Source organism: Protomyctophum bolini (assembly GCF_963924005.1).
Source record: "Protomyctophum bolini genome assembly, chromosome: 17".
Classification (NCBI taxonomy): Eukaryota; Metazoa; Chordata; class Actinopteri; order Myctophiformes; family Myctophidae; genus Protomyctophum; species Protomyctophum bolini.
In genome coordinates, this window is record NC_137878.1 from 28,717,874 (window position 1) to 28,743,169 (window position 25,296).

At 41.8% G+C, this 25,296-nt stretch overlaps 1 protein-coding gene across 1 annotated transcript in view; it reads left to right on the forward strand.

Moving 5' to 3' along the window:
* Positions 1-15,774, forward strand: part of myo1g (myosin IG) — a 36,757-nt gene extending 20,983 nt beyond the window's left edge. Inside the window, exons 21-22 of the mRNA XM_080788280.1 lie at positions 2,256-2,413; positions 14,317-15,774. Of these exons, the coding sequence (XP_080644406.1) occupies positions 2,256-2,413; positions 14,317-14,479 (321 nt within the window). The 3' untranslated portion in view covers positions 14,480-15,774. The remainder of the gene's footprint in view (positions 1-2,255; positions 2,414-14,316) is intronic.
* The last annotated feature ends 9,522 nt before the right edge of the window (positions 15,775-25,296 follow it).

Sequence of the window (25,296 nt, forward strand, 5' to 3'; positions counted from 1 at the left end):
AGTACCTGTGCTGACGATGGCAACAGTGGCATTTGATTGTGAAGTGTGCAATAATACGTTGGAGTACAATCTATGAACTATCTATTCAATCTATCTAAACTATTACTATTAACTATCTATTATATAATCATAATGATATTGTGAATGTGGTTAAACCCACTTTATTTAGCTTACTTAAGTGTGTGTGTGTGTGTGTGTGTGTGTGTGTGTGTGTGTGTGTGTGTGTGTGTGTGTGGAGCGAGTAAAGACTTATTTTGATTGGGCGGAAGTTGCGGGATTTTAGCGGAAGTATCGCCCAAGGAAATGACGTTGATGCTTTACAAATCAGTTTACATTTTCAAGTGTTGTGATTGGTCGGGAAAATATCGTATCCGGGGGAAATACATCTGATGGATGTTCCGGAAGATACATCCGCCGATAGCTTCTCTGCCTTACGTTGTGACCAGGCTTTACTTTATGCTTCTCTGCCTTACGTTGTGACCAGGCTTTTCTTTATGCTTCTCTGCCTTACGTTGTGACCAGGCTTTTCTTTATGCTTCTCTGCCTTACGTTGTGACCAGGCTTTTCTTTTCGCAGATGTAGAATAGACACGTGTGTGTGCGTGTTTCCTTGATGGAAGAATCATGCATGTTTTTTTTTACATGCACTACATGTTCAATAAGAACAGTACAAAAGGATTTGAGCTTAAAACATGAAACCTGCATAACATAATGAGACAGCACAGACTTTCCAAGAACAATTCCAGAGAGTTCAAAACAGTCAATATGTACGGCAGTAGCTGATACCATTAAGCGCCAAAACTCAAAATGGAGTTGATATTATCAGGTCGGAGTGAGACTTGAGATTTAACGTGGTTGCCCGGCATTTTTTTATCTTGGTGTTGGAAGGGTAACCTTGTGGAGAAAATGCTATGGAAGAATGGGACAAATTAATAATGGCCTCTTAAGTCTTACATTAACCAGATGTGTATTTGATTGATTGAATAGTTTATTGAACATAAATGTAAAAACGGCAACAGAATAACAACAAAATTCAATATCATCAATAACAAACAAAATAATGTTAGTAATATAACTTTTAAATTGAAACACATACAAGTCGTTATGAAATACCCCAGGTCATATTTTGAGCATGAAAATGATCTTATATTATATACATGGAATGGAATACCTTATTATATTGCATCGAAAGACGGATGCCCCAGAGTAAGAGCACATACAACATTTCCGTTCACATCACAAACACGCATTATTTTCGTATAATCATTCTAGAGCATAGAACCACCAGAATTTTCCGGATGATCACAGGTTTTTGTGGAGACAAAATAATTGTGCCCAAACATGGTGTAACATACCATTGTACTTAAATCAGCGAGTCCTGATAACCTCTGCATTGATGAATATGACAATGTCTTTTCCGTATATTCGTTCCGACATAACCCCATCAGTGTTCCGTAGCGTTGAAGGACAGGTTGTCCCAGAACCACTGTCCTGATAACACAAGGAACAGCCCCCATAGGTCCCTCTGGAGTGGATTAACCTGCGTTTGTAGTGGGCTCATCCCAGCAAGCTATAAGAGGCTTAGTTCCATCAGCTTTCTTTCCTTTCTCCGAGATCTATTTCTACAATCTATTATGTAACTTCACCTTCTTTTGAATCTGGCTGTCTTTCTCTTTTCCATCCTCCAACTATCCATCCCTCTTGGTCTCTCTATCTGCCCCCCCCCTCCCCTCTCTTTTCTCCCTCTTGTCTTGCTCTGCTTGGCCCTTCTAAATCTGTGCATGCATAGTTCCAACTGGGCCACAACAACTCATGACCCCCTTTCCCACACACGTGCACTGTGGGAAGAATTACATTCACCCCACTTAAATTAGACCAAACTAATCTGTTTGACATCATTCCTAACCTGCTTTTGGTCCAGGATAAGCCTTGTTGTATTGTGTTAGGCTGAGCAAATATTGATCGATGTACTGTATAATGTACGCAGGTACTGTATATAGATTATTAAGTAAATTACAGTGACTCTTGTCACTGTCAAGTCAAAATGTATTTGTACAGCACATATCATATACAGGAAAGTTTCACAGGAATGCAAAGAAGATACATACAAAAATGAACTATACTCACATAATAAACAAACTACCGGTACTCACATATAGTAATAGTCCAACTGTCCACACAAATAAAAATGCTAAATTGTGGTGGTTGTCTATGCTGGCGTTTACTCTAATCATGTACTTTGTTTGTTCCCTTTAGTTAACAGGACTGAGCGTGACCAGTGGGGCTGACCAGATGGTGGCGCTGCACACGACCTCCCAGGATGATGTTGTGCTGTGCCTACAGAGGGGGGAGTTATGCCCCAACCGGGACCGCGTGGGTGAGCTGGTGGGCACGCTGGTTGACCACTTCACACGGTGAGTGGTGTTATCACAATGTTGTCTCCATAGACCAGGGGGGTGGTGTCCCTAGCAGACAAAACGCTATTTTTGCGAACGCAATGAGCACTAACTATGAGACCCTGCAGATCATGTCTGTCTGTCTGTGTGTCTCTGTCGCACACACACATACACACACACACACACACACACGCGCACACACACACACACACACACACACACACACACACACACACACACACACACACACACACACACACACACACAGTAAAACACTTAAACAAAAAGAGACAAAAAAAGGAAAACTTAAAGAAAAAAAAGTATGTAATTTATTCTAATTGTTGCAATTTACGAGCTGCGTTCGCTTCCCGCATTTGTGCGTCTTACTTGTATATACAGCTATTCAGAAATAGCCAATCCTTTTTGAGAAATCTTGGAAAAAGTCGAACACTACTAATCTTGTTTGAGGGGTCCCTGGCACAAGCTAAACCACAGCCATAGACGGTTTCAGGGGCCTTAATCAAACATTTCACAGTGATGACCATTGAGCAAACATTTTACTCTAAATGTATACGTCTATACACACATGCACATGTATACGCACTTGTTGTGAACTTGTGACCACTCGTGGCCACACTGTGATGAATGTGAAACAGATTTATAAACATTGTTGATAGATCAGATTCATACATGGCAGTGACAGAATGTCACCACCGCCAATTAATTTCACGCTGGTTATTCACAGCAGGAAACGGACGTAGACGGAACTATGACAGTGACAAATGCCAGGAATAACATTTACTTCATTGTTAAAGTATGCTAGATTAATGGATTTAGGCTTTGATGACACGATATGTGGTAGAAACACCACCCACAAGTAAGACTATATATATATATATATACACGCACGCACGCACACACACACACACACACACACACACACACACACACACACACACACACACACACACACACACACACACACACACACACACACACACACACACACACACACACACACACACACACACACACACACACACACACACACATTCATTCATTCAACCTTTATTTAAATTATTGGAGAGATCATTGAGGGAGACCCTCATTTACAATGATGCCGAGATTACATACATATAAACAATAATGAGTTTATAAAATTACCAATCGATGCAAGGTTGTTAAGTGTGTGTGTGTGTGTGTGTGTGTGTGTGTGTGTGTGTGTGTGTGTGTGTGTGTGTGAGTGATATCCTTTTGTGTGTCTACATAATTTTGCATGTGCATGCATGTGTGCCCGCATGGCTGTGCACACGTGTCGTCATAAGCCTACTGAAATAGTTCTCTGTCAAAATTGATTGGTTCCCTAAGTCTTAATCCCCCCCAAATCCATTCAGGATCATACAGACTCGATACAATACAAACACACACTACTAGACCGTATCTCTCATGCAGGTTTCATCGTGGCGCTCATTCCAAAACCCTAACACACTATAAATTGGATCCTCTGTGTTAATTTTACTCTGAGAGTTACAAATGGACACATTAACACTTTTACGACTCTCGTCGTAGGGGTGTTTTTGACATAGCCACCGGTTATGGGGTTTTGCAGGCAAGCTTTTGTGAGTTTTATGAGTGCGTTCCCCATGTGTGAGTATATGTCGTAGACTTTTGGTCTGTGTTTGGTTTGGGGGGAGGGACTCGTGCCATTTGGGACCCCTGTGGCAGCTGCCTGGCTCTGGTAGGGTGGGAGGCAGGCAGGCAGGCAGGCCGGCAGGCGGGCGTCATGGGGCCATGGGCCATTGAGATGAGGCCGATCAGTGTATCGCTGTGTACCTCTGTCGGCCTCCGCCTGTCTTTGTGCCACCATCTGGGGGTGAATGCCGGGGTCTTGACCCCCACAGGCTCCTTGTCAAAAGGAGATATAGAGACAAAGTCAGACGTGAGCTCCGTAAGTGTGGTGTGGGAAGTGTGTGTGTTTTAGGAGAGGGGTGAATGACAATGTGTGCGACACACACACACACACACACACACACACACACACACAGTCACACACAGTCACACACACACACACACACACACACACACACACACACACACACACACACACACACACACGCACGTGCACACCCACACATGGCATGTTTATTTGTACAACACATTTCAACAAGGCAAGTGCTTCACACAAATCATGAAGCATTGTGACATTAAAACATTCTAAAAGGACATTTTATTCCAAGAAAGAAGAAAGGAAATGATAATAAAACCGAAAACTAAGAGAATAAAATTGCGCAGAAGAAATCATGAAAAAAGAAAAACTCTGCAAAAAGAAACTTATTTAGCTTTAACTCTCTCTCTCACACACACACACACACACACACACACACACACACACACACACACACACTCACGTGCTACTTTCCCTCTGCTTGGAAGTTGATAATCGGGGCCATGGGAGTCATGTACAAGTCTTTTCAGTGTACACATGAAGGATGTTGGTCAGGGGAGGAAACAGTCAGTGGAGCAATGCTGTATTTGCCCGTGTGAGCGTGTGCCACATTTTGCAGTCTCTCATTCTGACCCTTTTTGTTTCCCACAATTACACATACAGTACTTTAACGGGGGAACTATATCTGCATTTGAGTGTTAACCCATTGAAACGGGGAAAGCATGAGAGGGTCATTGAGGTCACAGGTCATTTTATACTTTGGCCATTCAAAAATGGCAGATCTACAAGCTCATGAGTTTGTAGATTTTTAGCTAAAATCTTTGCTTCTGAAGGGCCCTTGGAACAAAATATTTTGATATGGGGACTGGCAACAAACGCAGGAGAGTGTCCTTGAGCACCACTAATATTCCAACATAATGTTTTTCAGAAAACTGTTAATAGATTAATAGGTGAATAGAAAACGTGCTAGAGACGAGGGTTGTACAAAAGTGGGTCATCAGTGAAAGCGGTATTAGCTGTTCAAGTGTAAAGCTGTCTTCAATACTATACTGTGGCTCTCTGTTGTTTGGCATGCAGGCTCTTGGTCCCTCGGCAGAATAGATTCTTCTATTCTCCTTTTATTCATGTGTCTCCTTTCTCCACGTTCTCCCCTTTCCCTCCTACTCTCATCCCTCTCTTTCTAGTTTTCTCTCTCCTTGTCACCTGGGTCTTAGCTGTCGACATGTAGGAGTCAGCTTTGTTTATCTCTCTCTCTCTCTCTCTCTCTCTCTCTCTCTCTCTAACTCTCTCTCTCCCTCTCTCGCCTGTATGTTTGTGAGTGTGCATGTGAATGTCTCTGCATGTGTGTGAATGTGAATGCTTAAGTCTAGAGAAAAAGACAGAGATGGGGCGCCAGGGGATGTGGGGGTTATTCTCTCAGGGGCCATCTGCTAGGACAGCTGGATGGATATGACTAGGCTATGACAGGATTTAGGATATGATTCGCCATACCTTTGCAATAATAATACACACTGATGGTGGCTTTCTAGAATCTCATTCAGCACTATCTATAAGAGTTTTCTTTCCCCACAACATTAAAACTGAAATCTGTGTGCTGCAATGTGTTCTTATTTCCCATTCCCTCCACATGTGTGGAAATATTTAGCCATGTTTGCTGTTGAATTTCCCAAAATTCAGATATTTTTTTTTAAGTTTGTTGCCGCCTCCTAATTGGCTAATGCAGGACAGAGTTTGTAGCTATAGAAATGCTAATCATTACATTTTAGCACTTTATCTCTTGAGTAAAAACGAAATGCAATGAAATAAATATTGGCAGACTGCTGCTTGAGAAAAGATTGTCGATCCAGCGTGAAGTTATGACAGAGAAATTGGCTAACTGCTGGCATCTAATAAAAAGCCATGTTTTACTGCTCTTCAAGCAGTAAACCTCATCTGAGAGTCAATTATTATTTTATTATTTAGATATTGACTGTTTTATTGAAGGATGCTGCAGTGTTCACAGCGTATTGATTGATGTAGTGACTAATGTGTTTGGCATGTTGTACATTGTTTGTCTGCTTTAAAATTATATTATTGCTAGGCTGGCATTTTCTGTAGGAATGCAGTATTGTGTGTCGTGTCAGTGATTGAGTGTTTCGGTAAAATACTGTCGATACATGGTCATAGAACCTTTATGGCATTAGCAAAAGTTACTGCGTTTATTGTGCAATTGGTTAATGTTTTGAATAAAACAGCATGCTCTTTTGTACTGACAAATACGTTTTATAAACTCAGTATTGTGTCATCCACCAGTGTGTAGCACATTCTGAGATCCATACCCATAGACACACCAGTAAGAAATACGTCCTTATACAGTAGGTTCAACTTCATACACCTACTTGATTTGGTAGAACCCCACCCAAGACCCAACCCATATGGCATCACCTCCTGTGATGCCATACGGTTCTCATATGAATGTTGTTTTTACTAATTTAGGTCCTGCTACACATGCGCACACACAAACACGCACGGACGCACACACACACACACACACACACACACACACACACACACACACGCACGCACGCACGCACACACACCGTAATCTGTGACTGTTAGAGCAGTGGTTTCCAAACTTTTTAGCTCGAGACGCAAAAGGGAAATTAGACTTACTTCTTAATTATTATTATGATTATTATTTATGTATGTATCTATTTTCTTAGATTTGTTTGTTTATTTTTATATTAAAAAATCAATGTAGTAAGAAAATGGGATTTTATACTTGAGTTGTGACCCATAAAAATTGGTCCATGAACCATAAATGGGTCCCGACCCACTGTTAGGGAAATGTTGGCGTTACTGGCTGGCCCTCTCCGTGACCTTTCTTGGATGTGAGCGTCACTCATTATAGACTTGGAATCTGTCCAAATGGCTCCTGTCTTTTTGAAACTCAACTAGCTTTTTAGGTCATGAAAGGCGTCATCTTTGCCTGAAATAGATCCCGCTCTCTCTCTCATCTCCCTCACTCCCTCAGTGGCTGTCCTTAACCCATTTAGGACTGAGGCCGATTCTAAAAACGCCTTGTAAATCCTGACCCAAGCTTTCTGAAAAACTTGGGTTTGCCCGTCTTGAAGGGTGCCCGTCTTGAAGGGTAAAAACACCAAAAGGGATTCCCGTCCTGAAGAATGTTCTTGTCTCTCAGATGGCACGGTAACGTGATTGAAGTCTAAAACAAATTGTGTGCTCAACTCGCACAAGGATGCCATTGCCATAGGAGTCCAATACAAAAGCAAAACATCCAGCACATGTAACAACCTCCAGTTCAGTCCCATAGAATGGATATCCCCCTTCAGCAGAAAATAGAGATAGAGCTACAGTATGTACTACCAGACCACATTTTTCCTCTTCTGGCCTGGGTTTATCTCCCACTCAGCACTGTCACCTGTTCTTAAAACTAGCCTTCCTGCCTGGGCCGGCCTAGCGGTCCTGGCACCTAGGTTGGTAATCCCGACGACCTTTGCTGCGTATCTTCCCCCCATCTCTCTCCCCGTTTCCTGTCAACCCTACTGTACTAGGGCAAAAAGGCAAAAACTACTTCAAAATCACACCTGTGTGAACTGAGCGGTGCAACTATACATTTATAGTTACTGTACTGTGCTCTGTTATTTTTGGAATCTTCGAGAAATGATAATAGTTACTGTGTGGGGGTCCCCATGGGGTCCCTAGAACATCCAGACCCCCAGGAACGCGCCCAGGGCTCGTACTGTAGTGTACACTGTGCCACTTTATTCTGTTTGAAAAAATTATGCTTTCATGTAGTCACCTAGCCTGACACACAGCCTGACACAAAGCAGCAGTCTTCGGCGATTGGTTCATACCAACCAATCAGAATAGTAGGAAAGCAGATGACGTTGTTGTCAATCATGTGGCTATGGCTAACCCTGTTGCTAACCAAACAAACACAGTCAAGCATGTCCGCATGTAAACAAAAGCGGTAGAATATGTCGGATGATGAGGTTTATAAAACCTGTCTTTTCTGTAAAGAAACTATTTATCATAGGTCGATTTAATAGCCAGATCGATATGGTTGCGAGTCACTGCAGTGGGGGCACGCTGTCAAGTGACCGGGCTGATGGCCAATCAGCTGCTGCGATCAGATTTTTGATCGAGACTGACGCTGCCATAGGCAGAGTCACCAGACCTGAATCGCCATTCGCCAGGACATATTTTTTAATGGTGGTAGCGATTCAGCACTGCATGGAGCCAGGCTAGTAGACACCACCAGTGTTCACAAATTTAGACAAGGTCCAGTCTGTGAAGACACTCTGCTAAAGCAGTTCTCTCTAGTGTCATTATGAAAGTATAGGGTTTGCTCTGTGTAGCGTGATTAAGGGGATTAACACTTGCTGATCAATGAGCTAATGACCATTGTCCACAAAATGGATTTAATATCCTTGGTGATGTAGGGCTGTAAATAACATTGTGGAATGTTCAGATTTCAGGATGAGTGATGATCAAACATTAGTATTGCAGAAGGAAGAAAGGAGTCGATTTGATTGGATTGTGTTGTTGTTGTGCAAGTTGCTGAGAGAGAGAGAGAGAGAGAGAGAGAGAGAGTGAGAGAGAGATGAGACCTTGTAAGAGGAAGTGCTCTGTCACCTTTTTACAATTAGATTTTTTCCTATATAAATACATGAATAACTTACAAAAAAAGTACTTGTGATCTACAATCCCAGAAGATTAAAATACTTTATCATTGTATCATTTCATATTATACTGTTTACTAGACCATTGGCTAAACTTTAGTACTACTGTACTACCTATGGCTAAAGTATAGGTAGTACTTGTAGCATTGGCAATGTTTAGGTATTTCCTTGTGTCCCTGTGAGCATCTCATGGGTTAATGTCTGCACAAGCATTAACAATAACCTTTTTATACTTTAATTTCATAATGTGAAACAATAACTATATTAACTTTATTAATTTGCGATTAAGCTTTGAGTACAGTTATAGGTGACCTTTTTCATAATTAATATTAGTGACCAAATCATGCTAATTTAAATACTCTTCACTGGCAGATACCAGTCTGATTAATATCGATATTAAACGAGTAATGAGACAATTACACCTATTGCAATGTACATATTGTTTAGATGACAATTATCAACATGAATGAAATATATTGCTCAGCCCTGAAACAGTGGAGATTTTGCATGCATTTCCATACCAAACTGACCTGTATTTTAGAGAATTGAAAAGCGTCTATTTCTATTCTATTGAAAGATACTTGCCTCACGTGTATACAGGTGAAAGACCTGGCATGGCTTTCTCCTCCGATGTAGCCAATGTTCCACTTGGCCAAAAACCCTTAATAATGTTACACCATCTTTCCTTATTTACAATCAATTTTTTGCGAGTTCCGTGCTACCTCAGTGATTGACTGAGTGTGCTGCAATAAACCGCTTTGCTCTTATCTCAGAAATCTGTGATGGGGCTTTAGAACAAATCAATGTCATGGAAGTGATTGAAGCTGATGCTGTTACATTGCTCTTTATGCTCCACAACTGTGCTTCAGTACAAGTCCAGTATAGTACTACTGTGTCTGTACTGTAGTTCCAATGTTTCCTCAGAATGCTTCCTGCCCAGGAGGCAGAAAGTCCAGCTGGTGGCAACATAGCTTCTGTTTTTAATTCCGTTGATGATGATAATTATGACATGTCAGTCCCAGTGACCAATGCCAAGACTTATAACAGTGCTAACTCTCGCACCTCCTACTTCCCAGCAGCAACCTTATAGCAGTTGGCACCCAATGACTCAAATAGCCGCTATCCACGATACCTCACCATCCCCACTCCCACCCCTCCGCTAACTGTCAACCATACAGTTGGGCAGCAGATTCTACCATTGCCCCAGTGTTGGTTGTCAGGCAGCTGAGGAAAATGGCTATGTACAAAGTGTGTGCACGACTGGCCCGTTTACGACAAAATGGCTCAAATCATTAACACAGTGTGTGATTTCCGTGAAATTACGCATGCACATTCCAACTACGCCGTGGAAGAAATGCCACTTAAATGTTTTCACATCAGCCTCATTAAATGGTAGCGCTATAACAGGCCAAATCGTTTTTTTTACCTATAACTGCACCAATCTGTGTACAACTTTGTATGCGCACTCCCTAGAGGTCAGGGAAAAAAATGTTGCCCTGCATTTGCCCGTTATAGCGCCACCATGAGACCGATGACAAAACATGTCTTTACATTACTCGTTTGTACTCTGTCGTACGACGCTGTTGCAGCAAAAATAGCATATCTAAACTACAAGCTGAACATACAAAGTATAAATCACCATGTCGAAGTATAAATCAGGCTTAGGTTGACTGCTGTATAACACAACTCGACTTAGCAAAGTCTGGTGATCTTGAATCCAGTCTACCACTGACAGTGTTGCCTATATTACTGACACACTCTTGTTCAACAATCATTTATCGAGTCCGCCTCATCTCTCTTGTCCATCACTCTTTCTCCTGTTGGGACTGTGGTCTGTGCAGATATCCTGATCTTTATCTGGTTTAGCTCTGCTCTGTCAAACTGTTGACACCTCTCCTGTTTGAGCTCCTCTCGAGGACCAATCATAACCCAAGCTGAATCCACTGATGGACGAGAGAATCCAGACAGCAATGGGGATTCAGTTTATGAATTCATATGAATGATAAAGGGGAATAAGACAAAGATGAACAGTGATTTAGTGAACAACTGAGTCATTTGACAGAAATACAATTTGGCTTTTGAAGTCGATTGATTTTCTTTCCCTTTTTTTTTTACATGGTGGCAAGCTCTAAGTCAAAGCTACAGTATGAAACATTTACAGCATACTTTTCTCTCATTGATTGCAGTGTCTTCAAGTGCTAATACTGTATGTTGGGTTCCTTTTGTCTCCGTTCAGAGAGAGAGAGAGAGAGAGGGGGGTGCTTTGGTTGTACACACATGGACATAATGTACACTGTGTACATTATGTCCATCAGTCCGTGTGTGGAAAGAATGGGAAACCCCCCAGACATCCCTTGATCGCCTAATGTGATGATCTGGGACAGTTATTCTTAACACGCCAACGCTGATCTAGGACCAGTGGTATTATTAGAAGCAGACGGTGGCGGCACGGTGGCACAAATCATTAGCGCTGTTGCCTCACAGCTAGAAGGTCCTGATTTCGATTCCCGCTGAGGTCGTGTTCTCTCCTCCATGTCATCAGTGCCCATAGGTGGGGTTGGAAAAAGGGCCTTTCTGTGTGGAGTCAGCATATTCTCCTCATGTCCCCTAGGGTAGGTATAGGTACCCTCATAAAAAACATGCAGTAATGCTGGTCTCTAAACTGCTTCCCCCTGACCAGCTGGGGTGCCTGGTGGAGGGGAAAGGAACTGGTTGGAATAACGTGTTCCTTCCACACGGTATACGTCCTACTGGGGAAACTCCCCCCGCCACCCCCTGTCGGGTGATAAGAAGCGGCTTGGACTCCTCGTGCATTTGAATGAAGCTTGAGGTCAGTCCGTTGCTCTCCCCAGGTTGGCAGGAGGGAGTGTAGCTCACAGGATTACATTAGACAATAATTGACACTGAGTGAAAAAAATGGGTTACAAAAATCGTGGGATAAAAAAGAGAAGCAGACACAGAAAAATAATCATCACACCCAAGGCCCTGTGCCTAGTCAGATGATCTGACACCCAGCTATTTAAGGCTCAGAATTAATAGTTACCACAAAACATTGATTGTTTTCCCCCTTTCATGCTCTTTTACTGAAACAAGAATGGCTTTGCTTGAGGGATAGTCTCTGGGTGGGTTTAATTGAAGTTCATCGAGATGAGGTTTTCTTCCCCATTGGCAGAATTCTGGAAAACAGTTATTGGCAGTGTGCATATTGCACTCTATTCTGAACACATTATCATGGGTTAGAAAATACCTCATCGTCTTTGTGATGGATGGTAATGGGTCACCTCATCATTTAAGAGGCATTAGATTACTAAACTGCCTGGAGAGAACTTTGTTGATCCGGATGATTGGACTTTAAACTTTCAGCCAGATGAAATGATGTGCCATTGACTGTTGCGCAAAAGGCCTGCTTTTGGACTGGGTTGATAATTTCCCAAAATTGAGGGATGTGGGGTGGCCATTGTGTACATTGTACAAACACAAAATCGTGTACGCATCGACCAGTGCTGCGCAGGGTCAGTGTTGATTTGATTCCCCATGCAGTGTGGAATACATTTTTACTACCACAATGTACAGTAGGTGTACATTTTTTACACAAGTAACATTTAAAAGGTACTCATTATGCAGAATAGCCCCTTTCATAATAACATTGGACTGTAAATAGTAATGCAGTCATCACTTTAATGTTGCAGCGGGTAAAAGTGGTGCATCATCATTTATCAGTTAACCGAGCAAAAAGTATAACATTTTAAAGTATATCAGAATTGTATTTAAGTACATTACTTGAGTAAATGTACTTAGTAATACTTTCCAGTTTCCACCACTGCACAAAGGGACTGCACAGAGGGCCAAGCAACAACACATTCAGCTCACACATGTAATGGCCCATAATTCTCCACAATGGAGACACCAGAGGCATATGTTCACATTGGATTAGCACAATCCAGCAATGCAGAGGAGATGGTGGGGGGTGGGGGTCTTCAGTCTCCTCCATGAACTGCTGTTGGTTGCGCCCCAAGTCTGTGATGTTGTCTCTCCACACACTGCAGTGAATTATTTGATTTTGGCTTGAGGCCCCCCATTGACAACCAGCAGACTGCTGGGTTTATCATGTTTATATATTCACCCTCACCCCTCTGCGCTGAAGATGATGGGGAGAAAGTAATAGCACAAGCCGTAAACAGCAAGTCTGTAGTAATAGTCAGGCAGTGTGGACCGCCTCTTTAGCATGTACACACAGCTCTACTCTCAGCCCAGCATCCACATGCCCACACACAGGTCCAATTGGTTCCATTTGTACATTCATACAGACTTACAGCAAATTAACACAAGACTCAACTGTGCACAGGCATAGCTTGTAGCTTAGTCTGAAGTTCAGGCTGTCTTAGCCCGGTGTCAACTTTCACTGGACCCTTCCTATTTATTAGCCACTCGAATCTCAGATGTCAGCAGGGTCGCACGCGAATCAAAACCCGGGCAAGGTCAGTGGGCTTCTAGGCCGGATGTTTCAACGGCCCCGGAAGGGGGAGACAGCCGGTTGTGGGGGGTTATGAGTAAGGGGGATGGAGGAAGAGGAGGGGGGAGGGGTACTTGAGACCAAGGCTACACCTGTTGGGATAGCTTAGCACAGAGGCCGACATTCGCTTTGTGAATTTAGGGGTGATTGTTTAAAATTCCAGCTGTCTCTCCTGGAGACAGCAACATTAATGTATTTATATATCCCTGTACTTTTAAAAACAAAACAATGTACACTGTACAGTATACCATGTACCAACATAAGTAAGACTGTAACAGAAAGCTTAGACTGGCTTGACCAGTCTATAATGTCAAAGACTCCGAAACATTAACAGCTCTCCCACGACCCAAATGTATAAAAGAGTGAAAATAGCAGAGCTGCATGCTCACAACACGTATTGTGAGTGGGTGGTGTTGGGGATGCTGGTGCCAGGCAGAGTGAACCTCAGTGCAGATCATGGCCTTCATCACAGGCCATCCTCTTCAGCTGACACAGTGCCGCTGGCAGGCACAAACATGTCTTCTTCCTAGCTGTCTGCCACCAAAGAGATTTGATATGCTGCAGCACCCTCCCCTCCACCCTCTATGAAAATAGAGGATGCTTCGATTCTGTTTCCATGGACATGGACTACTCAACTTCAGACTAATAGCCAAGTATTGTTCGTGTTGTGCTTGTATGTGTGTAGCTGTGTACACTGCCAGACTTTATGTACCTACTATGGATTTTACTGTATGGTTCATAAGTTTCCTACTGTAATACTAATCCGTCTATGTTTCAGAGTGCGGAAAGTCCTGTTACCAGTGAAGGTTTGCAGTCCAGTCGTCCAGGTTCACATGCGTGGTAAGCCTAAGACCGTAGCCGTGGAGACGAAGGCCGGCCAGACCAATGTAGACTTCAAGAAGAGCAGAGATGGCTTCGTCTTACTGTTGCCCTCAAACTGATGTACAGTAGGCCATAATACCATAAACAAACACCCAGTTACCTCGTAAACCCTGCATGTCGCTAGACATTCCCACACAGTATAATCCTCAGTGTTGGTGTAAATCTAAGAATGTAAAAACAGGTCTCAGAATTAAACAAACGAAGGATTGTACAGGGAGGCTTGGTCCCTCAGAAGTACGTCCAAAATACACACCATCATCAGCCTGGTAATGTTCAAACTGATGAAGGCCTCCTTAAGTCGTCACAATCAATTTCCCAGCTATATTTAAAGCTGCAATCCCAAAGATTTTTTGTCCTACTCGAATTTTGATCCGTGTATGGGAAACCAAACTTCTGGATGGAGTCCCCATTTGGCCAGGGGAGATTGTGGTTGCTTCGGGCAGGGCTCCTTGTCAACCACTAGGTAGGTGTCCATCCTGGCAGTCTACTGTACATTTAGGAAGTCCACCTCCAAACACTGCATAGGCCTACTGTATGTGCTTGTTATAGCCATTTTTTAAATAGATTGTGAGCATCTGGGCACTGGGGAGACTTTTATACGTATTACTAGAGAAATGGCTTGTTCTGGAAGAAATTGGCAGCTTCTCTTTTTCATTTTTATTTCTTGCAGAGTTTAATTACTTAACCACCTCAGAATGCAGTATTAAAAAAGTAAATTAAATGTATTCTTGCAGCTTTATATATGCTGAAGTTGTTTTATATCGGTAGATTACGTTTTTTATAGAAAATGTATAGATGCACTTTTCGTTTATGAAATATTGTACATAGTTACAACAAAGATGAGACATTTCAAATACTGTATTTTATTTTCAAGCATAATTATTTCAACTTAAAAAATTAGTTTTATTTGTGCATTGTCTAATGCTGCTGTTTAGAGAAGTAAGACTATGTTTTTTTTTATCAGAAGTAATAAAGAAAGTACAATAAATGATTAAATTGTTTTAGTGCTGTGGTTGTTTTAATTTCTGCAATGTTCTTCCTTGCGAATAGAGTAGAATCGGCTGAGTTTACTGTAGTAGAGTCAGGTCCATGATGAACCTAACATTGTTGCCCCAATGCCCCATGATCGTTGCTTGAATTTTCCAAAGTAATTTATAATTACATGTAGCAATTTTACTAGTCAAAGTCATGGAATAAGTAACATAACACAAGTGTTCCATGTTGAGTTCTTAAACATAGTAGGGTCACACTTTTCAAAGACAACATCTGACTGAATCATCTGAATCCAATTCATCAATACTCTTGTCTTCCGCTGTCAATACTACAGTCTGGACAGTCTGCCCTCCCTATTCTTTCACCATGCTTGCTGTAATACCCCCCCCCCCCCCCCCCCCCACAAAATAACATTGTGTTTTTCTATTTTGTATTCTGGGGCGAACATTTGTGAGCTTGTATTAAAGTATATAGAGTTTTGGAGGGGGAAAAGGGAGAGGGCCTACCATACTGTATCCACAGGGGATTCAGGGTTAATTTAACTGTACAAATATAACCAAAATTACTTGTTACATGTTTTAAAATGAAGAATGCATTGTACTATTAATGCAACTGAATGTGGTGTTTGCCATTTTTCTCTGAATGTACAGTGCATCTGTTTTCATCATCTGTAAGTCAGTTTGCATATTTTGAACAATGTATTTCCTGTGCTCGGAAGAATTCCTCTGACTTTTTAAGGAATACTTAATTTCATATATCACATACATACATTCGTTTCCATCATACAGTATAAAGTACTGATGCTCTAAGGATGTCAATAACTAAGGATATAGTAACAGGGCTGTACCCACCATTAGACAATCCTCCATGCCTTCAAGTTGACCCAAGTAGCAGCAGAAGTGCGTCTATTCTTCATCTTCCTGCTTTCTAGTTTCGCCTTGCTTAGTTATTTATTTTGAGACCCTATTAGTCAAACTAAAGGGCAAAACTCTGATATAAATAACTCTCCTATCTCCTTGTCCTAATTTGACACTATGATTATTGGCAAACAGACTAGAATGTGAATCTCATTTAAACTCTGACTTGGCCAGCAACCAAAGTTCTGTTTTGCACAATGGAGCCATGGCTTCTTGTAGTTTTCCAAAGTTTGCAGTTCATACCTGTGTGTGCATGTGACAATCTGCATGGGATGGGTAGACTACTAGAGAGAGTAAAGAGACAAATGAGTCTCTCAACCCATATACACAGATGACATGTTACAATTAAATCACCCAAAACATGTTATTTTCAATTCCAGCATTCTTGTCTGGCAACTGTATTGGGCTACACAGTATTTGTTTTGGTGCATGTATAGGTGAATTTTGGTGTTTAGGGGTATGTTGTCAAGTTGATTAATGTACTGTATATTTTGGTGATCATCTTTTGCTACAGTTTTTGCATGTACAGACGGTTAGTAGCGGTACATCCCATAAGCCTGAGAGACGGGAGCTTTATAACATGCTAGGTAGTAGTATAAATCCCATAAGCCAGATGGACAGGTGCCCAATTGGCCTTTTCCGGTCCATAGCCTCACAGGACATGTATCACATAGTCTGGAGGGATGATTTCTCTGCAGTTATTAATTCACAAAAAATAAATAGTTGAAATGGATTTCCTGTTCTGGTAGAAAAGTAAAAAAGAACGAAACAAGGGAATATATTGGTCAAAATATGGTTGAATATTTAACCCCGAAATGTAGTATACAAAAGAGATATTTTGATTTATGTAGTTTAATTTAAGTTAAACCATGGTCATTCATTTCTGTTGATAAGGTTTGATCATAGGGGGAGCTGTGGGGGGAAAAGCATGAGCAATAGTTCCAGGAAGTGAGGTACTAGGAATGTCTATAAAAGTAACAGGAAGTGAGGTGGCCAAGTGGCCAACGGTTCCATTTACTGTAGGTATCAAAAAGAGTGTTTGGTGGTGGTTTGTGAAAGAGACTCTTTTAAGGCCAATACTAAACCATAATGAGAAATTCATAAACCATAGCACAGAGTAGTGGGTCCGGAAAACTTTGAGATCTGGAAGAAGAAAAGTTTGGTCAAGAAACATTTCTGAGGGTTTCGCTCTGAATCCCTTTAGAGCTTTTGCACAAAGGGGACCCTGCTGTGGCCTCGATCCTGACTTGAAGGTTGGGTGAGCTGGTGAGGAATATTCTTCTTTCCCTTTTGCATTGCTTTTTTATTTGATGATTGTTTAATTGCTTTTGGGATGACATTTTTGATACTTGCGTTGCAGGACTTACAAAATCAGAGTTTGAACATTAACATTTGTATTTGAAATCTTCCTGTGCCTGTGTGGCAAAGGGCCGCCGGGACTTGAGACGCATGCGCTGTGGTGTCTCTGTGATCATCTTGATTGTTCATTTGAATTTAATTATTATTTTTGTTTGATTCAGTTTAAGGCAGATAAAGATATTGCAATTTAATTTCAAAATCAAGTTTTTTTGTTGTCTGCAATAGTTTGGTTACAGTATAAATAATTACTGACGCAGTTACAGGACCTTTATTTCTTTTAGTTCTTTAATTCAGACATACAACTTTATGGTTTTGATTGTTATGACTGTTATTGATTAGCTACAGGCAGGCAGGCATCTGATGGATATTAAGTTTGGATATTTCCACATGGATATGTATTATTCACTTGGCAGAGGATGATTTTACCAACTGATTTTGGATAAACATTTACAACTGCCTACAGTACTAGTTGTCATAGTCACAACAGTCCTGTCCATTATAATTGTTCAGTCTGACAGCTCTGCTCTAGTCTGGAGGACAGGGATAAGTCCTATATAGTGTAACTCTGAATAATGGCAGCTGAGTTCCTGATGCATATTTGTTAAATGACAAGCAAACACAAACAGAGTAAATCTAAATGCCACTTGTGCAGAACAGGCCTAGGAGTGGTTACAATGTTGACACATGGAAATCAATTCGAATTGGTTTTTCAGCCAGTGTGTTTTATGTGCTGATGAAATACAGACTATTTTGCTGATGTTCCAGCAGTGTAATTGCTAATAGGATTCCTCTAATTTCTAATCTAATTTATCGGAACTGCCAATTGTTGATGCAATCACTTAAAAGGGATGCTGCAATTCCATTACAGAAAGACTGGCACCTGGTCTATCTATCTATCTTTGGAGATTAGAGACCCAACAGAGAGGATTTGGTAATGTGTTGGAGAGGATTTAACGATTGGTACATAATATGTGTTTCTCTCTCTAAATCCTCTGGCTGCTGGTTTGGAAAGCAATACAGGTTTTCTAGCATTTCCCCTTCGACATGGAGAGGAGGTCACATGCAGCAGATTACATTACATGTGAGGGGGAGATTGGTTTGTAGCTTGCGTTGCTCTGAATTAATTATGCTATCAGTTTGAATGCCTACTAATCAGGAAACGGTTCAAGGTCTTGTGATTGATATTTGTTTTTATTGAGATTAAATATGGGTTTACTGGATACCCTTTATGAAGGTTTTGTGAGTCTGTTTTTTGTGAAAACAGAATTGACAGCCCTTGCAGAGATTTTCACATCCCTCATCATCTTCCTTAGGACCACTCCCTGCAGGGGTCCTAAACCTGTGGGTCCCCACATGATTTTGGGGTCTCCACAGATGATAGTAAAGTGACAATGTAAGGAAAAAATACCATTACTGTCAAAAGTAATCAACAGACTATACTATAAAAGCTGGAAAAATTAGCAAATACCGTAGTATAAGAAAATAGCAGATCCACAAGCGCTGCGGGGAGTTGTGAGCTTGTAGATCGGCTATTTTCACAATATTTATCTGCGGAACCGAGGGTGGGTTCCTAGTTCATTAGGGGTCCCCAGTTCAAATATGCTTGTTTTGGGGCGGCCATGGCCTGAAAAGGTTGAGAACCACTGTTCTATCTAGAGTACCCGCTTATAGGGAACTCATGGCCCCTACTTCTGTGTGCATGTGACACACTTGATCTTGAATGACCATTTTGAAGTGTGCAGGAGTTTAAATGTTTTATTTCTGCAATTAAAACACACAAATAGTCGGGTTCGGCTTGACATTTCTTCCTGGGGGAGATTTTCATTACCAGTGTCGCAATATTGCTTGCCCTGGGTGGGATCTCTATCGGTTTGCAAATGCCGAGAGATGCCGAGAGAGTCTCTCTGCATGTAAAGTGTCTTGTTGTGATTTGACACTTTAATAAAAATTGAATTGAATTGGACACATCACATTTCAATCGCTGCTGTTGTTACTAGTAGGGTCCTGGTCCTAAATGTTTAGAATGTTTCGGCCTCTTAACCCATTTAACCCCGGAAGGGGGGGTGTCAGGGCTGATGTCACGCCTACCTAGTTGTGAGTCGTGACGTCATCCCCTCCTTTTATACATTACATACATTTGACATACATTTGACGTTCTGCATTCAAGACGATACACAGTACATTTTAATAGCTGCCTTCTTTGCTAGCAACTGTCGGTGCTATGCTGAACAAAACCTCTTAAACTGGCCAACAGGGTGCCTGACACCATGCTGCTTATCAATCAGAATCATTGCATCTCCTATAGATTTCACAGAACAATGTAATTGCGTAATTTGTAACAGTGCTTTATCCCAAAATAAGATAATAAATTGCGTGCGTCTGTGTGTGCTATAATCTTTTAAAGTAAACTAGCATGAGTAGATATTTCAGGAGAAAAATCTAATATATATTGTCCATCGATGGACCCCACCCTATTAGCAATTGCGTGATCCTTCTTGCATCCCAGAGGACTTTATATTTATAAGAGCTGGACAACAGCAGTAGAGGCTTTCATTGTGCCATTGAGCACACCGAACTGTGCACAATAGGAGCCGAACAGTGGGAAGCAGAGGGGCATGGTGATTTGTGTCGACAGGAGAGGGCTAAGGAGGACTCGCCCGAGCCCCTGCAGCCATCTGCGGCACCACCTCCTGACTCTGTCTCTCCTCTTTCCATCTTCTGTCTCTGACTTGTTTCTTTCTGCATCTAGTGTCCTGTCCTCACCTCTTTGCCTTCAGAAATGTCCTTAGACCTGGTCTCAGGCCAGTGTGTATGTTTTTTTCAGTTGAGCATTGTGAGCACACTGAGCAGTATATGAATGGCATTAAACAAAGTTTATGCCATTTTTGCCTACATCTTTTTTTTCTTTTTTTTCTTCATTATGTTTATGGCTGACATCCTGTTACTTGACAACAGAGAGATGTGATATACCGGTATCTATGCTGCTAAAATAAAAGTAGGCCTACTATAAATCTCCTATTTATATTACCGGTATGTAATTCTATAGGGGAACGTATTACTTCAAACTCACGGTTGTAGTGGGAATCCGGAGAGATTACCTCTGGATTCAAGGAAATCAGCAGCTGCTACAGTACATTTATGTGAGCATAGGGTACTTTTTATTTATATGTTTATTTGGATGTCACAGCCTGTTTATCTTTTTGTAGGATATCTGGAGTTCTGTGAACAATGATACTGAGAGATAGATATCTCTGGATTCTAGGGAAACGATTATTGCTTGCGTTGGTCCGCATGGGCTTCAATGTCTGTCTGTGTGCATGCTGTGTGTATCTTAGCATTTAATGTACTCAGTAATATGGGGTGACATATTATTCTAGGACTAAGATAATGTTCCATTCCATTTATAGACGCACACTTTGAAAGCAAGACCCCCTTCTAAACTCACATGATACTCACATGCTCTGTAGAACTAGAGAGACTTCATGTTCTCACACATCCAGTATAGATAGATAGAGCTTTATTGATCCCACAAGAGAAATGCATTTGTCGTAGCAGTACCACTGTAAGAAATATAAGACTGATGTAAAACTAAACATAGAACTAAGATTATCATTTTACTACTACTAGACCGGTGCCCGGCTGTAGAGCACCTGTAACAATGGAATTTGGAGATCCATGCCCCACCCGGCTATGCAATACCCGTTGTAACCGAGTCGGAGTACCCGTTCCACCCATCTGTCTGTGTCCCTTTTATGCCCATATATGGAGATTTCTAGATCTGTCTCTCTGCATTCCTTTATCCCTCTATTCCTATGGAGTTCTGTGTCAGGCATGCCCAAATATGGAATGGTGTGATGTCAGAACAGGCCAGCTCCTGGGCAGAGGCCTTTTGTGGGCTGACCGACTCGACACCGGGCAATGCACCCACTGTAGGGGGGGACGGGGGACGCGTGTGTCGAATTTTTAGTCGGTGGGGCGAACGGTTCTCGAGTTATGTGGATTACAGCCGTACACACGTACACACAGACAGACGTACAGAGACATGATGTAATTTATAGATAGATTATCCAAAAGTAAATAATAGGAGTAAACATATTGTACAGGGATTAGGAGTAAAGTAACAAAACACACAAGTCAGGCTGGACGCCTGGAAGGTCCAGTGGTTTCATTATTATAGTTTCATGGCTACAGGCACTGTATGCCATGAGGACCGGGTCGGTCCCCCTTGCATGGTGAGAAGATTAATCGATGAATCGAAACGAAAAGGTATTCGACTGCTCCACTATTTCCATATACTCCTAGTATAAAACAGCGAACCTTCAACCTACATTACAAGCTCACAATGCGAGTGTTGAAGATCTGCTATTTTCATATTTTCAAGAATGCATCTGTACTACTGTGCACCTGTTTTCTTTTTAGATATTTTTGGGCGTTTTTGCCTTTATTGATCGATTTACAGTAGTTTGACAGGAAAGGGGGAGAGAGATGGGGGAAGACACGCAGCAAAGGTCATCAGGCTCGGGACTCGAACCCGCGACACGCTGTCAGGCCGGATTACCGGTCTAGGTAGATGCCTGGACCGCTCGGCCGGCCAAGGCACCTACTGTGCACCTGTTGACACGTGATAATGAGATGGCTCTCGTTTGCCACTCTTCAAAGCACCGCTACAGCTGCCCCGCCCGGGGCGATACAGACCACAGTGGCACACAACAGTGGGCGGTGATTGACTGCAGAGAGACAGCCTCAGATGGAGGGCAGTGCCCCCGACAGAAGCCCCAAAGGCCATCTGCGCACAGGCTATTGTAAAGAGCGTGCATTAAGCTATTTTATGTCCCGCATGGATTTACTGCCAGACATGGCTGCCTTGCCTTGCAGACAAGGGAAGTATGGTGCTCAGGGAAATCAACAATGGTAGTTTCAGTGAGTATGTGGGCTTTGCAGATGCTAAGCTGTCGTGTGTGTGTGTGTGTGTGTGTGTGTGTGTGTGTGTGTGTGTGTGTGTGTGTGTGTGTGTGTGTGTGTGTGAGAGAAAGAAAGAAAGAAGAGGATTCTATCTTGCAAATTACATTCATAGTACTGGATTTGGATTTCACCTCAATATAGTTTATTAAATAGTCAACATAGTCATCATGAAAAAGAATATTTTGGCATATTTTGACAGTTAAATTTGTACACTTCCAGAGTTAAATTAACAGTTGCTGCGTGCATACTTATGATGTGGCTTTATAAAAGTCACTCAAGGTATAGATCGGTCCACTGCTTAATTTTGTTTTCCTAGGTAGCTGTAGCCTTGTAGGCCTATATACAACGTAGTTTCAGGAGTAGAAACCATCCTCTGCTTATCACTGCCACTCCCTGCCTTCACTCAACGGCCACTCCCCATTCACAATCACCCGTATCCACTACACCTGCCTCCTCTCACCACAGCCAATCCCTGGTGCAATCGACACAGTATAAATACAACTGCGATCTCTAAACCAACTTGTTTGTTCTGCTTCACGACAGACCAAACATGGGTTGTGAGTACTGTGCTTGTAGATCCTCCTCCACCCCAACCTCCTCCTTCCGCCTCGATTCTCTAGGAATCCAGGGGGGCAGTGACGGAGCAGAGACGACCAACCGTTCATCCCGAGTAGAGCATCGATGGCTGTCAGCTCCAGAGACTACGCCCCCATCCTGAGTCTCGCTCTACCTTGGGTTCCTAAATCCGTTCCACAGTCATCTAGATTTTTCATCATATTTGATTTGGCTTTTGTTCTAGATTAGAGGTCTTGCCCTGCCAGGATTAGCTGCTGAAGCTCTCTAGGACTTTGCATTAAAATCCTGTGGTTATTTATTTATTGGGTCCACTTTCTGAGTGAAATTAACACTCTGGATTTGATATAGTGTATGGTGTGGACGGGAATGGGGCACAGGTTGAGAGGTGGGGGGGCGGCAGGTGCTTTAGTAATATGTTAATCGCATTAATTCCACAAATGTGGATGCCCACAATATTTAACAACACATTTATATTGAGATTAAGTAAGTTTAACAGAGGTGTTCACAGAGTGAAATGGCAACTGAAGAAGGTAACCATGGAAACGCAAGAGGGCCAGGAAACGCTTCACGAGAATGGAGCAGGCAGGTATGTAGGAAAGGGTCAAAGGCAGGTGTGTTTTACTGTGTCTTTATTAACAGTACACTGTCATAACATACAGCAGATGTTGTAAGACAAATTCCCTCTGATGACACTAGTGATAGTGATGCTGCATGTGTAGGATGGCCTTGTGAGTTGTGAAAGAGAAGCTGTGACCACGAAGGATGCAGTGTGGGCTGGAGCCACCTGTGACAAAGTCAGTCAAGTACAATAGCCTCCTTTGTGGCACCATATGGCCTATTGATCAATGAAAACATCCATTGACTGTCTTCCGCAGATTTGTACGTTTCCTATACATAAACGGAGCCTTTACAAAGTATGGCTATGATGCTGGGAAGGCCATGAGATTTACAGTCTGACATGCTGCTCTAAAGACATGCTTGCTAATAAAGGTCAATCTGGGAACCCATCTGCAAAAACAACCTTTGAATTTGCCTCTGGGGGCGGGGGCTAACAACAATGTATCAACCTGTTTCCAGTGTCCCATGAGCCTTTGCGTGAAATGTGGGCATCACTTTCTCTTGGCTGTAACCAAAGATTGTTAATTTAGGAAGATAGTCCATCCTGATTGGAGCCACTATGCAACATATGGTACATAAATCCTACAAATGGTCAAAGTATCATGATATTTTTAACACGTATAACATTGCAGTGATGTTGAAGTTGAGATGGTGATACAGCCATGTTGGTTTTATTCATGTTATAATTCTGTCACTGTTCATATGACCTCAACATGCTTTGATATTTCAAGACAGAGGATAAGAAAACTCAAATTACAGATTTTTGTATATCTGTTGTTTCTAAGCACCACAATGGCTATGATAGTTGCATTTGCAGTCATAACAATGACACTTAAGTAATACTGTATAAGATTTCCCATAAAATAACTTTTTTATGTACCAAAGGAAATTAAATGTCACTGAAAATATTATCACATAGAAAAGAAAAAGCAGTAGTACAAAACAAAATAAAATAAATACAGAAGAAAAATAAAGAACATTGCCTAGACTAACTGGCTTTCATGCACACTACCACACAGCATGACATGTTCTTTTTGTTTGTTTTTGGTTCATTTCTTACATAGCACAATGTATTTACACAGTACAGTAGTATCTGCCTTTTTTATGTCTCAATTTCAAGAGACTGTCCAGGGTGTGCCATTGTCATTACAGACCAACGTACAACAGCAGCAATACAATACATTTATGATAAGGTAGCACAACTCACAGAGCTGTCCACAATGTTCACCCCCAATTCAAGTCTCCTATACCAGCCACATTAAGGCCTGGGCCCATTCCGTACAGCAACGTTGTTTAATGTCTTTGCCAGTGTTCTGTCCACAGAATAGTCTCCTTTTTGTATTTTAAGTAGATCACGTTCATTACTATAGATAACCGGAGTCATGACTTATTCACAGAGTTGCCAAAGTGTGTCTGCTGCAGATAAGTACATTATGTACATTCAATGAGCC